Genomic DNA, 12,540 nt, shown 5'->3' on the forward strand with positions numbered 1-12,540 from the left:
TGCATGGAGCCCAGCTCACTGACATCACTGGTTGCCAGGAGCCGGGCGGGACACCAGCCATAGCGTCCCACACAGGTCCTGGCAACCAGTGATGTTGTGACGCAGTGAGCTGGGCAGGATGCCAGCCAGAGCATGACAGGTTGCTAAGAGCTAGCAACCTGGGATGCTCTGGTCGGAAAGAGGGGGCAGCAGGTGTGACTACAGGCTGCTTCAATATAGGGACGGCCCTGGTTGTTGTGTTTTATATAACTTTTATATTAGTGATGGGTAATTTAGGGTGTTACACATTTCTTTTAGGTAATATGTTTCAACATTGTATTGCACTCTGTACTATTTTATGAAAAACTTTCATATTTGTGCCATTAACAAAACATTGTATCTATTAAAAATAGCTTATACTGTTTAAATAGTTATTAATACATCTCTATGTAAATCACAGTTATGGTTACTGATAAACTTGTATTGAATCTCAGATGGCAAGAGGAGGTGTCCTGAAAAATGGTCCAGCTCCAGCAATCCCTCACTTGGGTGTGAAGCCCTATTCCTGGAACACAGAGTGTTTGAGAGGGGATGTCGAAGCCCCAGGTTGGGCCACTTCTTATCCACAGGCTTTGGGACTGGCTGCATCATTCAGGTATTGTTTTTTATATTCTAAGTGGGACAGACTAAACTGGTATTGGCAGGAACAGTCCAGGCAGGTTTGTCTTGCACTTCTATTCAGCAGGATAGTAAACGAACACCATTTCAGTGCAAGAGTGCTTTGTATAGCAAGTCCATAGCATAAAACAAACAAAACTTATGCTTGTTTGAGCCACTAACTTAACTACTTTTATAGTGTTCAATCAGCAGTCAGCCTTTTCACCCAGCAGCAGGCTCTCACAGCAGAGAAAGGGATATAGATATATCTACCCAAAACTAATATATACATTTTGGTAAACGTATCATTTTTTTATATTTCTCTGGAACTTTGTTAATACGATGTCCACACTTGAGGTCCTGTATCTGTAGATCTGCTGTGACCATTATGAGGGTTTCCCAATCTTCCCGTTTTGAAATTCTGGAGAATGCAACAGGAAGATCAGGAACAAGGAGGGGTCAGTGGGTACACACAAAATTCCTAAATGGTCAGGAATCATGGCAGGTAGATCTCTCTGTTGGTGTATCCTAGACTTTTAAGAAGCTACCTGCTTCACCTTTAACTATGAAAAGACACTATAATAGAAAAAATATTTCTGTGGATGAGACATTTACTAGCACATCCTACAGTCCCACATCCTATGGTTTCAGATATCAAGGTAAGCACATTGGACTATTTTGTTCTTTTTATCTGCAGCCCAGAGTTGATAGCCAGAGTAGCTAATGCTACTGCCACTGAAGTGAGAGCCAAACATAATTACTTCATGTCCATTGGCAACTATGATGACCACACTGGACTCAGCTGCTTCAGTCCTGTGATAAATATCATGCGGCATCCTCTTTGGGGACGAAACCAAGTAAGTTACTGACACTCTGTTCTATTTCAAGCAACATACACTCACTTTATTAAGTACACTTACCTTGTACCCATAAAGGCTTGCACATGGTCAACAACAATACATAGGGAAGTTATGGCAAAGGAACAATGCTCAGTAGGTATTGTGTTTAATTTATTGTAAGAACATATTCCTTACATTGCCCCACCAGCAGCTTGTGCTTCTGATAAAACAGAGGATGGGTCGATGGGCGCATGCTGTGACAACACTAAATTCTAACACTAACAACTTCATACCTCATCAGAAATGAAGTTTTTTTTCAGACCAGGCAACATTTTTCCAGTTTTCAGTCATTCAAGTCTTCAGTCAGTATTCAGTTTTGGTAAACCGAATACCTAGTGGACAGGAGTGGAACAAAGTATGCTTTTTGAGCAGCAGTGGATTTCTTGTCTGCTTGAACAAGTCTTGTCATTCTCTTTTGAACTTTGTAACTTAAAAGGTGGAGCTGTTAGTAGAGGTCTTTAACACCTTTCTCTTTTTTTCATCAGCTGAATAGAGTAGCTGGGAAAAAAGCTGAGTATGTGCCACTGGGGTGAGGAACATTAAAGTGAACCTATTCCTGTATTAAATGTTAGGTAAAAGCTGAACTCCAGACAAACAAATAATGACCCAGATGAAATTCATACAGCCAATGGTATTTAACATGATCTCTACTTTTCACTTGCTGGTTGAACAGATTATCATTAATGTGCTTTCATTTCTAGGAAACCTATGGAGAAGACCCCTATCTGAGTGGGGTTTTAGCTGCCGCATTTGTGAAAGGACTGCAGGGAGACCATCCTCGGTATATCAAAGCAAATGCAGGCTGCAAACATTTTGATGTACATGGGGGCCCTGAGGATGTGCCAGTGTCAAGATTCAGTTTTGATGCCAAGGTACAGTAGTGGGTGTAGTACACAAAGGTGCAGTGCATAGATGCATTATCCCTGATGTACACATGGCTTATTCAGTTATAATAGAAAGAGTTTGATTGTTAGTCTCTCTTTGATCTGATCAGTTTGCCAAAACAAGGTCCCTTCTGTTTGTCCAACATGAGTGAGGAACATTTGAATCTGCTTTGTTGCCTCAGCTTCTATTTGGTCAACATTATCTATCTCTCACTATGATGACATGGTGGTGTTTGATTTTCCTCCAGAAGCTTCTCTGTCTTCCTGAATACTTAAGGTCTGTTTAGTATTTGCATATCTATATTATTCTACACAATATGCTCTGCACTGTTTTTGTGTTGTCAACACAAAGTATGTATTAGATTTTAAAAGATTTTACATTATCAAATAATATGTTATGCAAGTATAAAAGGTAATACTGCTATGAGTTCCAGGTATCTAGACAATGTAATAATATGAAAGAAAAAACCCTCATGCATCATGAAGCATTTACCCTCTGAATTCTCTGAACAGGCCATTTAGTATTGGTTAGGCGTGGAATATATCCAGTATAATCAGGGACGGATTTACTCTCCCTGCTGCCCCAAGGCCAGGTTCTGCAATGCGCCCCCCATCAAGGGAGAAAGGCAACCGGATGGCAGGGGCGGCAGGGTTAGTTTTATTTTTTTTATTGTTTCTTTATTTTTTTCAACTTTTTGATCACTTTTTTAAATTTTTAGCTTATCGTTTACTTTTTTTTATTTTTTATAATTTTCTTAATAATTTTTTTCTTATTTTGAATTGAATTTCCTTTTTTATTTCATATTTTAATTTTTTAAATTTATTTTTTCACTTAACTTTATTGCTATCACACAGGAGCTAGCTAACAAGCCCCTGTTTGATAGCCTTTGGAGGTGACAGGTTCTCCTTATTGAACCTGTCACTTCCAATACAGGAGTTCTAGCACAGCACTGTGCTAGAACTCTTGTGACAGCTGAGAGAGGAAGAGCACAGCTCTCCCCTCTCACTGTATACACGGAGCGGCAGGGTTACTTTTAACCCTGCCGCTCTGCTCCCCACATCGACGGCCAGTGAAAAGAGACTCGGCGGCCGGGGGGAGGACGGAACCAGAGGAGAGAGGTTTTGGGGGGAAGGACGGACAGGCTGCACACATTTTACACGTGATCGCGGCAACATCACCGCAATCACTTGTAAACGAACAAGCGGCTTCCCCACACTACATTTAGTCCTGCCTTCCCAAAGCAGGACTGAATGTAGAAGGCAACTTACCGCCCGGAACAAAGGCGGGGGATTCCACACTGCTGCCGCCCCTCTGCGCCCTGCCACCCCGAGGCCTGGCCTTGTGGGGAATCTGGGCCTGAGTATAATACCTCTTATCAGAGTAACAAAATTAGCAAAATGTAATGCCTCCAATGGCTTACTGCAATGGAAATAGTAGCAAGCTTTACAAGGCACAGCTTAAGGAAGGGGCCCTATGTTTTGAAAGCCTGCAAAGATTTCCACTGCCGCTAGCCATTGATGATTTGTACCCTCAGTCACTAAAGTTATTTGGCAAAAAGGACTATTCTGGATCCAAAGATGAGCAGGTTAATACGATCACTCAGATTGGCGTAACTGTTAACTCCAGATATGAGATATTTCTGCTGGAATCCTTCATAGTAAGTAAGTAATCTAGATGTGTAGGTACTTGATGTCACTTGCATCCATACAGTACTGAGAGCATTGCCTGTACATAGAAAACCAGATAATTTGGCTGCCCTGTTCGTTTTAAGGGCATAAGCCGATTTATATATACTCAAGATTGTATTTGTATCTGCCTCTGCAGTTTCTTATGTTTTCCTTTACTGATTACTATGATTTTATTAATCAACAGGTGGAGGAAAGAGATTGGAGAATGACATTTTTGCCGCAGTTTCAGGCTTGTGTTGAAGCAGGAACCTACAGTGTCATGTGCAGCTACAACAGGTAAGAATCACAGAGTGCTGCAAGTCGTTAAATCTTTTTTAAAGTATGTTCAAAGCAAATTGACCCAAATTCACCCTCAAACCTATTATTCCCCTCTAGAGCATGATCTATGTTAATTTATTTTTCTCTTACTGTTCCTGTGGCAAGAAACAGCTTTTATTACTCCTTGTGATAAAATCGTCAGGCTGGAGGGGCAGCTCCTAGGAGGTCAATTCCTATTCACGTAGAGACACACGCAGAAATAAAATTTTTCTCACACTAATACTTCTTTAACTTATGGAATCACTCCTAAAGTACACCCAAAATACTCACATTTATGCCTGCTGTTCTCTGTCACTGAAATCCTATCAATTCACATCTATACCTATATCAGTGTATGTCATACCTAAATGTGTTTTGATTTTTGGCATTTTATTGGCAAATTCAAGTTAAAAAGGCCAATGATTATACCTTGTTATATATTTCACTGTTGTCACTTATAATGACTGCTGGCCAGCCACACCAGTCACACTTAAACATGTCTAGTAATCCTAAACTTTGATTATACATGGGATCTGACAGCCTAGGAGGGGTTTGCAGATTCCGCAGGTTTAGGTTAGTGGGGCTCTATTATTTCCACTCACCATTTACTTGTGGGACTTGAAGCTTCTATTTTTGAAACACCCAGTGCCTTCCCTATAAGGAGGCAAGCTGAGGTAGTTGCCTCAGGCAGCATTTCATTGGGGGCGGCAGGTGTGGGGTGGCAGGGGGCCGCCACAGCGTCAAAGGTTACTAAGAACTCTTGGCAACCTGTGACGCTCTGTCTGGCTTCCCGCCCAGCTCACTGACATGACTGGTTGTCAGAAGCTGAGCAGGATGCTCTGGGTAGTGTCCTGCCCAGCTCCTGGCAACCAATGACGTCAGTGAGCTGGGCAGGACACTGGACAGAGCCGCTGGAGAGGTAAGAGCATCAACCTAATGCCCCAGAATGACCTTTCACTGACAGAACCTAACTGACTCCACCGCAAGCAGCCCCCCACCCGGGAATGACCATTCTCTGACAGCACCAACACCCACCCGGAACGATGATTCACTGACAGCACTCCTGCCCCCCAGAGACTAATAGTGTAGGGACAGCCCAGGAAACACCCATCAGTAAATCGGATTTTACCCTAATAAACTGTTATCGTCTTTTATTAGAGTGAATGGGGTTCCTGCTTGTGCCAATGAGAAGCTGCTGACAGACATCCTTCGCAAGGAATGGGGCTTTCAAGGCTACGTTGTCAGTGATGAAGGGGCAATTGAATTTATCATGATGGCGCACAATTACACCAGCAGCTTCCTGGAGACAGCAATAGGTGAGGTTGGAAGTATTTATTAAAATATATCAGTGGACTTACTAAAACAAGTGAAGCTATGGTGGCTAATGTTAAATGCCTTGGTAGCTGTTTTGTCTGAATTCATGAAATCCAATGAAAAATGTGACCTAAGGTGATACATTGCATAATTAGTAGGATGTATAACTAGACCATTTATCCTCATACTACAGGTCCTCAAAGGGGTGACAATCACAAGAGGGTCACACTTTTCTGGGATAAAATTACCTGTGGCTGACCTCGCATGTCCTCACAGGTCTCTTTCCCCCATGTCTCCTCCATTCAGCTTCCTGCTGCTGCTGAGACATAGACCTTGCAATGAGAACTGTGAGCTCTCTAAGGAAATGCAATTTCTTCCCCCAATACTACCAATAAGAGAGGTGAGCAGGTCTTTTTTTAGTCCTTCTATTTTGAGTTATTTGTTTTTTTGACTGATTTTGATATAGTTAAAGTGTATCAAAACCCAGGAATTAAACTTACAAATGTAATTTATTGCAGCTTACTAGTCCCTAAATGAGGTTGCTGCACTAGCTTTCTTTTTCATGCATTTTTTTCCTTTATTTAGACCTGGTGATCCTGTTCATTACTGTTCCTGTCCAAGGGCAACAACACTCGTTCACTGTACGGTATCTATGGAGGAGTAGCATGTCACCCTAGGAAGAAACATGTTAGGACTACAGGACACCTCCCATTCTCCTTTCCTCCATAGGAGAGGAGTAGATGTTCTGTTGTCCTTACACAATTCCTGATCACATTGTTTAAAGGAGAATTATGAGGCAAGTGATTTTCACTCAACCTCATATAGTTCGAGCTGACGTGTGACAATGAAACTGTCACAGGTCGGCTCAATAGATCGGGAAGTGAGCGAACACATACCGTCGCTCGCTCACTTCTCGATCATGTCCCTGCAGAGAGCCGTGACTGTCATTCACGGCTCCCTGCAGGGATTCCTCCCCGCTCTGATCCTCCAGCGATGACTGGCGGAACAGACGGGGGAGGGGGCGGGTACAGCTGGCTCTGCCTCTAGATAGGTAGAGCCAGCTGTCAATCACGCAGCTGGGTGGATCTCGACAGTAATGTCGGGATCCGTCCTGGCTGCGGTGGTCTCACTATACCGCGAGCTGTAGCTCGCGATATACTGAGCTTTGGGTCACAGGAGGACGCTAGTTTGTGTCCTCCCGTTACCCTTAAGAGAACTATGGGGAAAAACACTTACCTCATAGTTCTCCTTTAAGATAGGACTGCAGGGTGCACAGGACAACACTGGCGGGAGAGCAGATGTATTTATAGAGTGTCACTTACCATATGTGAGAGAGGCCCTATCATGGTGATTAAACACCAGAGCAAATGGCCACATTTGCGTATTTCTTGTCTCACTTCCAACACATTTGCAAGCGTTCCTGTGCTGTGGCTCAGATAGCATACATACTGCTAACATTTTTATGTGTTCAGAATTTGTTGGTTTTACAGTGCATGCAAACATTTGTTTTGCTGTATGAGACTGAATTGAGGTATTTTTTTTAAATATACTGTTTTTTGGTTTTTTTTTAGTTTCCGTAAATTCTGGATGTAATTTGGAGCTGTCCTTCAATCTGGCAGATAATGTCTTCATGAGAATAAAGGATGCAGTCACATATGGAAATATCACTATGGAGGTAAATATTGTACAGTAATATAAAAATATTATTTTGGCTTTAGTTATGAAATAAGGATATATAATAGGGCTGCGGAAATTAACGATTAATCCCTCGATTAATCGTTAATTTTTTTTATCGATCAAAATTATTTTTATCGATCAAAGTTCTCTCGATCCGTACTCGCCTCTCCGCCGGCTTCCGGGTGTTCCGTCGGAGATCCAGTGACGTCACGGACATTAACGTCACCGGACTCCTATCCCCCTTCCCCAAGTGGCTGTCGGCTAACGAAGGGAAGGGGGAGGAGTCCGGTGACGTCAATGTCCGTGACGTCACTGGACTCCTCCCCCTTCCCTTCGTTACCTGATGGAGCCGCTTGGGCTGGTGAGTACACATCCCAACTCTCCCGATTAAACCTTTCCCTGCGATCGTTTTTTATTTTCTGACATCGGACATCCTGACCGTCAGTCAGAAAAGGGCATACGATTGCATAGCTAGATTCCTATTAATTTCGATTAATCGAACAGGAAAATTATAATCATTACCAGCCCTAATATATAAGGGTGACCTATATACCATTTATAAACAATTTACAAGGCCCCTAGCTTTGCGAATCCATCCCTGTGGGTTTTAGTTTTGACAAATGTTCTTAATATATATTTTTCCCATTTCACATATAGTGTTATAATAATACATTATACCTTCTAAATGGAGCTGAGAGGCATAGGAAAAAAAGTATTTATTTCCTATGCTCCTAAACTCTATCTAGTCGCCATAATGTATTGTTACAATACACTACATTCCAACTGTGAAAAAAAATATATTAAGAACATTTGTTTTTGGCATTATTCACCCCCAAATGAACGTTCACAGGTATTCAACGGGTAAAGGGCCCTGCAAATTGTTTAGAAATAGGCATCTTAGTATTAGGCTTTCAAGTTTGATCAGCTTTGTTTTACAGATGCGATAACAAAAAGATAAATAAACTACTACATCCAACAAGCGCACTTATTATGCCATAAATAGCGTACCCTGTATTTTGCATTCTGCTTAATTTATTTTCTTATAAAATATGAAAGCTTACTTTCATTTACTGGCTATTATCTGGTTGTAGACTGTGAAAGAACGTTTATACCCCTTATTCTACACTCGTATGCGCTTGGGAGAGTTTGACCCTCCAGATATGAATCCTTACAGTGCTTTAGACCTCAGTTCTGTTCAGAGCCAAGAACACAGAGACCTTGCAGTGGAAGCTGCTATAAAGAGCTTTGTCCTTCTGAAGAATCTGAATGATACATTACCACTGGATTTCCTGAGCATCAAAGGAAAGAAGTTTGGGGTAAGATATGTTTTATTTTGTATTATTGTAAATTACAAAACACAAAAAGGCTCTGTAGCTGTTCATGTGTTTTGAAACATGTTTTGAATCATACAGTATATCAAGGCAAAATGAAAAACACATATGCAGTACAACTTTGCAAGCCACGCACATTTGCCCATGTTTTATCCTTTTTAAAGACCTTACAAGTACGGAAACATACCTGTTGATCAGCCAGAAATTGACTCAACTCTTAGTATCCTATTGAGGGCTGACAACACAGCACTTTTGTGGACTGAGTGGTGTCAGCCCTGCCCATTGTCTTTTGCTAAACTATTCAACCACTCCCACTGTCTTCCTATCTCTAGTATAGAAACTAAATTACTTGTATTCCAAAATAGGAACCTGGATGGCAAAATAGTCTTTTTTTAGATAACACAGCCAGAGAGCACAGGACAGCTCTGAATTTCTGACAAGATCAACAAGAATAGTTTTTAATTTCTAACTAAATGCTTCCAGTGGTATATTTAACAGACCAAACGGGAGCAAATATGATAAATCCATTGTTAGGGTTTACATAGACTTCGTAAGTCTTCTATCACACTGGGTCGGTAGAAAGCTGTCATTGACCCCAGATGGTGCTATAAATGGCCATCATGAGGACAAGTATTTTAATTCCGATTTAATCAGTGTACTGAACTTAGAATCTCTCTTTACTCTGCTACCCTTGGTATAGCTATGGATATTTCTTACTTATAATATACTTATACATACAAGTAGCTGTAACAATATAACAAACTTTTGCAATAAACAACATTAAGATAGTGTGTTGGTGAAGTGAGCAGGAAATAAGCTGGAATTCTTGGATGAGTGTCTATTCTAGTACCCTTGGATCTTGGACCAGTTGTAAAGTATGTGTTCCTCAATGGTATCCAATCCTTCTACTGAGCAGTGGTAAAATGAGCATGGATGACCTCACATAACCTGCTGGTGTCGCAGACAGATTCTGAAGATGCAGACTAACATCCACCACAATAATGGCTTATATGAATTCTTTGGTAATGAGAAAAAGTCTTTAAGTGTCAGGAAAAAAAGCCCAGATGTTTTTGTTTATTGTTGCTGTTTTTTAAAATGTATAATGAAAACATAATTTAATGCTGAGAAAAACAGAATATAAATATTCATGTAAATTTACTTCAGCAGAAGAAGCAATGGCCATTTATTTCCCATTATTTTATTGTTTGCCCTAACCTTAATCCTAAATAGAACCCTTAAGGTGAACCTTTTATTCATGCAGGACAACACCATCAGGTGCAATTTAATGCAGGCGTCCTTGGCAGAACATACTTACCTTCCTCTATGTTTAGCTGTTGGGAGGGAAAGGAAAGCCCTGTGTAAGGTATGAGTCAATGGAGTCATAGCTTACACAGTTGTTTGTGCTCACCATGTGACATTGCTTGTTAGACCAGTGCGGTCATATGGATTGAGTCACATGCTCCTCCATAGCCAGAAGTACTGTTTATTTTGTTTGGCTTACACACTAAATGGAGTGGCTGGGGAGTGAAGGAAAGGTGAGTGTATATAGCTTGGGTGGGGGTTAAAGGAAGCTTTTTCCCTTTTCTTAAATGGGCAAAGCACGGGTTTGCTGTCACCTGATCTGAATGCTTAAACCTGCTGCATATTCGTAATCTAACCCCTAAACTTAAAAGAAGTAAAGCCAAACCAAATGTGCGCCTGTGACCCAATGTCAGCATATAGCGGATTACTGCCTGTGTCCACTATATGCTGACAGTGCAGAGCCGCTCTGCAGCCAGTCAGGATCCCGACAATATTGTCAATATCCACCTGGATTCCTGATGGAGAGCTAGCTCTGTCTCTCTAGAACCAGCTGTGCCTGTTCCCTCTGTTGTCTGTTCCTCCAATAACCACTGGCAAAACAGAGGAGAGGGGGTTATCCCCCTGACAGTCATCACTCTCTGCAGGGAGGAGACCATGAACTGAGCAATCAGTGGTTACATGATCGCTGAGCTCTTGGCATATAGAGCTGATGTGTGACCACTGCAGTGCTCCATGTCGGCTCCAAGTATTGGGGAAAGTACATTTTACTCTCCTAATACTTCTCTTCCAAAACATTTGCCACTAAAAGGGTTCATTTCTGGATGACATAATTTAAGGTGTGTGTATATATGTTGTTTTTGCATGTATACATTTAGTTTTGCATACGTCTTCTGCTTATTTACAGAATATATGTACACTTTGGTATGACTTTAAATAATAAGGATCAGTTGACTAAGCCACAACAATCGTTATTTTCACCAGTGAGAACCAATAGGAGCTGAAAAAAGCAATCACATTGCTGGGAACAGTGATGGTTATGGCAAAGGACACAGGTGTTATACCCCAGTGAACTGATCCAAAAGTCTTTACAGTTCATGAAGTCATGCTTTATGTGTTATGGATTTTGCTATTGATTTCTTTCTTTATCATTGTGCTTTTGCTTTAGGTAATTGGTCCATTTGCCAATGATCCCAAAGTACTATTTGGAGACTATGAACCATATCCAGATCCACAGTATATTATAACTCCCAGGTAGAGTCATTAAGTGGATATCTCGATCTAGAAATGTATGTAGATGTCAAAATTGTCTATTTTTAGAAGGAGGTAAGCAATGGCAGCCTACATCTATACAGTACGGGTTTACTTTAAAATAGACCTAAACTCTAAAAGTTTTTATACTGTATATTATTGGAAACATGTAGAAATGTTATTTGTGCCTGGAAAATGTACCCTTTGTATTAAACTCCTCCTAAAAACTATTTGTGCACTTCCAGTGATTTGTGCCTCATAGTTGTATATCTGCAGCGTGAGATCATCTAAGGTGCTGTGCGCATGACTGCAGGTCTCAGCAAATTTGGTGACTACTTCTGCCTCATTCATTCTGTGGATCTGTTCTTTCTGGACTCCTCATTCTGCTGTTTAAATATTACTAGGCCTCTCCACCGGCTTCTGGGAGTCCCGTCGGAGATCCGGTGACTCCTCCCCTTCCCCAAGTGGCTCAGTCTGCTAACGAAGGGAAGGGGGGTAGATGTCCGTGCCGTCACTGGACTCCTCCCCCCCTTCCCTTCGTTAGCCGACGGAGCCACTTGGGCCGGTGAGTTTGCCCAAGAAACTTGTTCTGCACGAGCACCAGCCAAGGCATTGGCCTATACACAAAGAGCACAGCAATGAAATAATAAAATGAACTAGGATCACACCAATCCAGCACGTTATTATTCTGAGTTGCCCCACTCAACCGGCGGCCATATTGAGTGGGGCACGCGAGATTAATAACGTGCTGGATTAGTGTGATCCTAGTTCATTTTATTATTTCATTGCTGTGCTCTTTGTGTATAGGCCAATGTAGTTGGATCTGTATATGCGTTATAATTAATCGATTTAAAAAAATCGATTAATCGAACACGAAAATTTTAATCAGTAATAGCCCTAAATATTACCCCACCAGTCATCAGATCACAAGTCATCAGGTTGCAGCTCTGACATGAGGAAGCAAAGCCTTGCTCCTCTACCAAGATGGCCTCCTCCACACAGAGACAAAGTATGGAACAAAGCATGGTAACTCACTTATGGGAAAAAGATCAACTGCAGGGAGGCCACAGGCAATACTGGGGACTAGTGCTTTGTCTTTTACTTGCCTTTTTGGATACAGCTCCCCCAGTTCAGGTCTTCTTTAAGTCATGTTACTATATACAGTATATATTAGCCTTTTTGTATTTAAAAAAAATATTTTTTTTAAATGTAATGCTAATTATTGTCACCCAGTGAAGACATCACTGACATGTGTATGCAGTG

General features: G+C 41.3%; 1 protein-coding gene across 1 annotated transcript in view; it reads left to right on the plus strand.

Annotated features, from left to right (window-relative positions):
- Window positions 1-12,540, plus strand: part of LOC108804711 (probable beta-D-xylosidase 5) — a 21,202-nt gene that overhangs the window by 1,336 nt on the left and 7,326 nt on the right. Inside the window, exons 2-9 of the mRNA XM_018576563.1 lie at window positions 474-634; window positions 1,334-1,493; window positions 2,237-2,407; window positions 4,293-4,384; window positions 5,564-5,721; window positions 7,291-7,394; window positions 8,488-8,712; window positions 11,195-11,280. Coding sequence (XP_018432065.1) covers window positions 474-634; window positions 1,334-1,493; window positions 2,237-2,407; window positions 4,293-4,384; window positions 5,564-5,721; window positions 7,291-7,394; window positions 8,488-8,712; window positions 11,195-11,280 — 1,157 coding nt within the window. The remainder of the gene's footprint in view (window positions 1-473; window positions 635-1,333; window positions 1,494-2,236; window positions 2,408-4,292; window positions 4,385-5,563; window positions 5,722-7,290; window positions 7,395-8,487; window positions 8,713-11,194; window positions 11,281-12,540) is intronic.

The sequence above is a fragment of the Nanorana parkeri genome, unplaced genomic scaffold, assembly GCF_000935625.1.
Source record: "Nanorana parkeri isolate BGI_ZX_2015 unplaced genomic scaffold, ASM93562v1 scaffold70, whole genome shotgun sequence".
Taxonomy (NCBI): Eukaryota; Metazoa; Chordata; class Amphibia; order Anura; family Dicroglossidae; genus Nanorana; species Nanorana parkeri.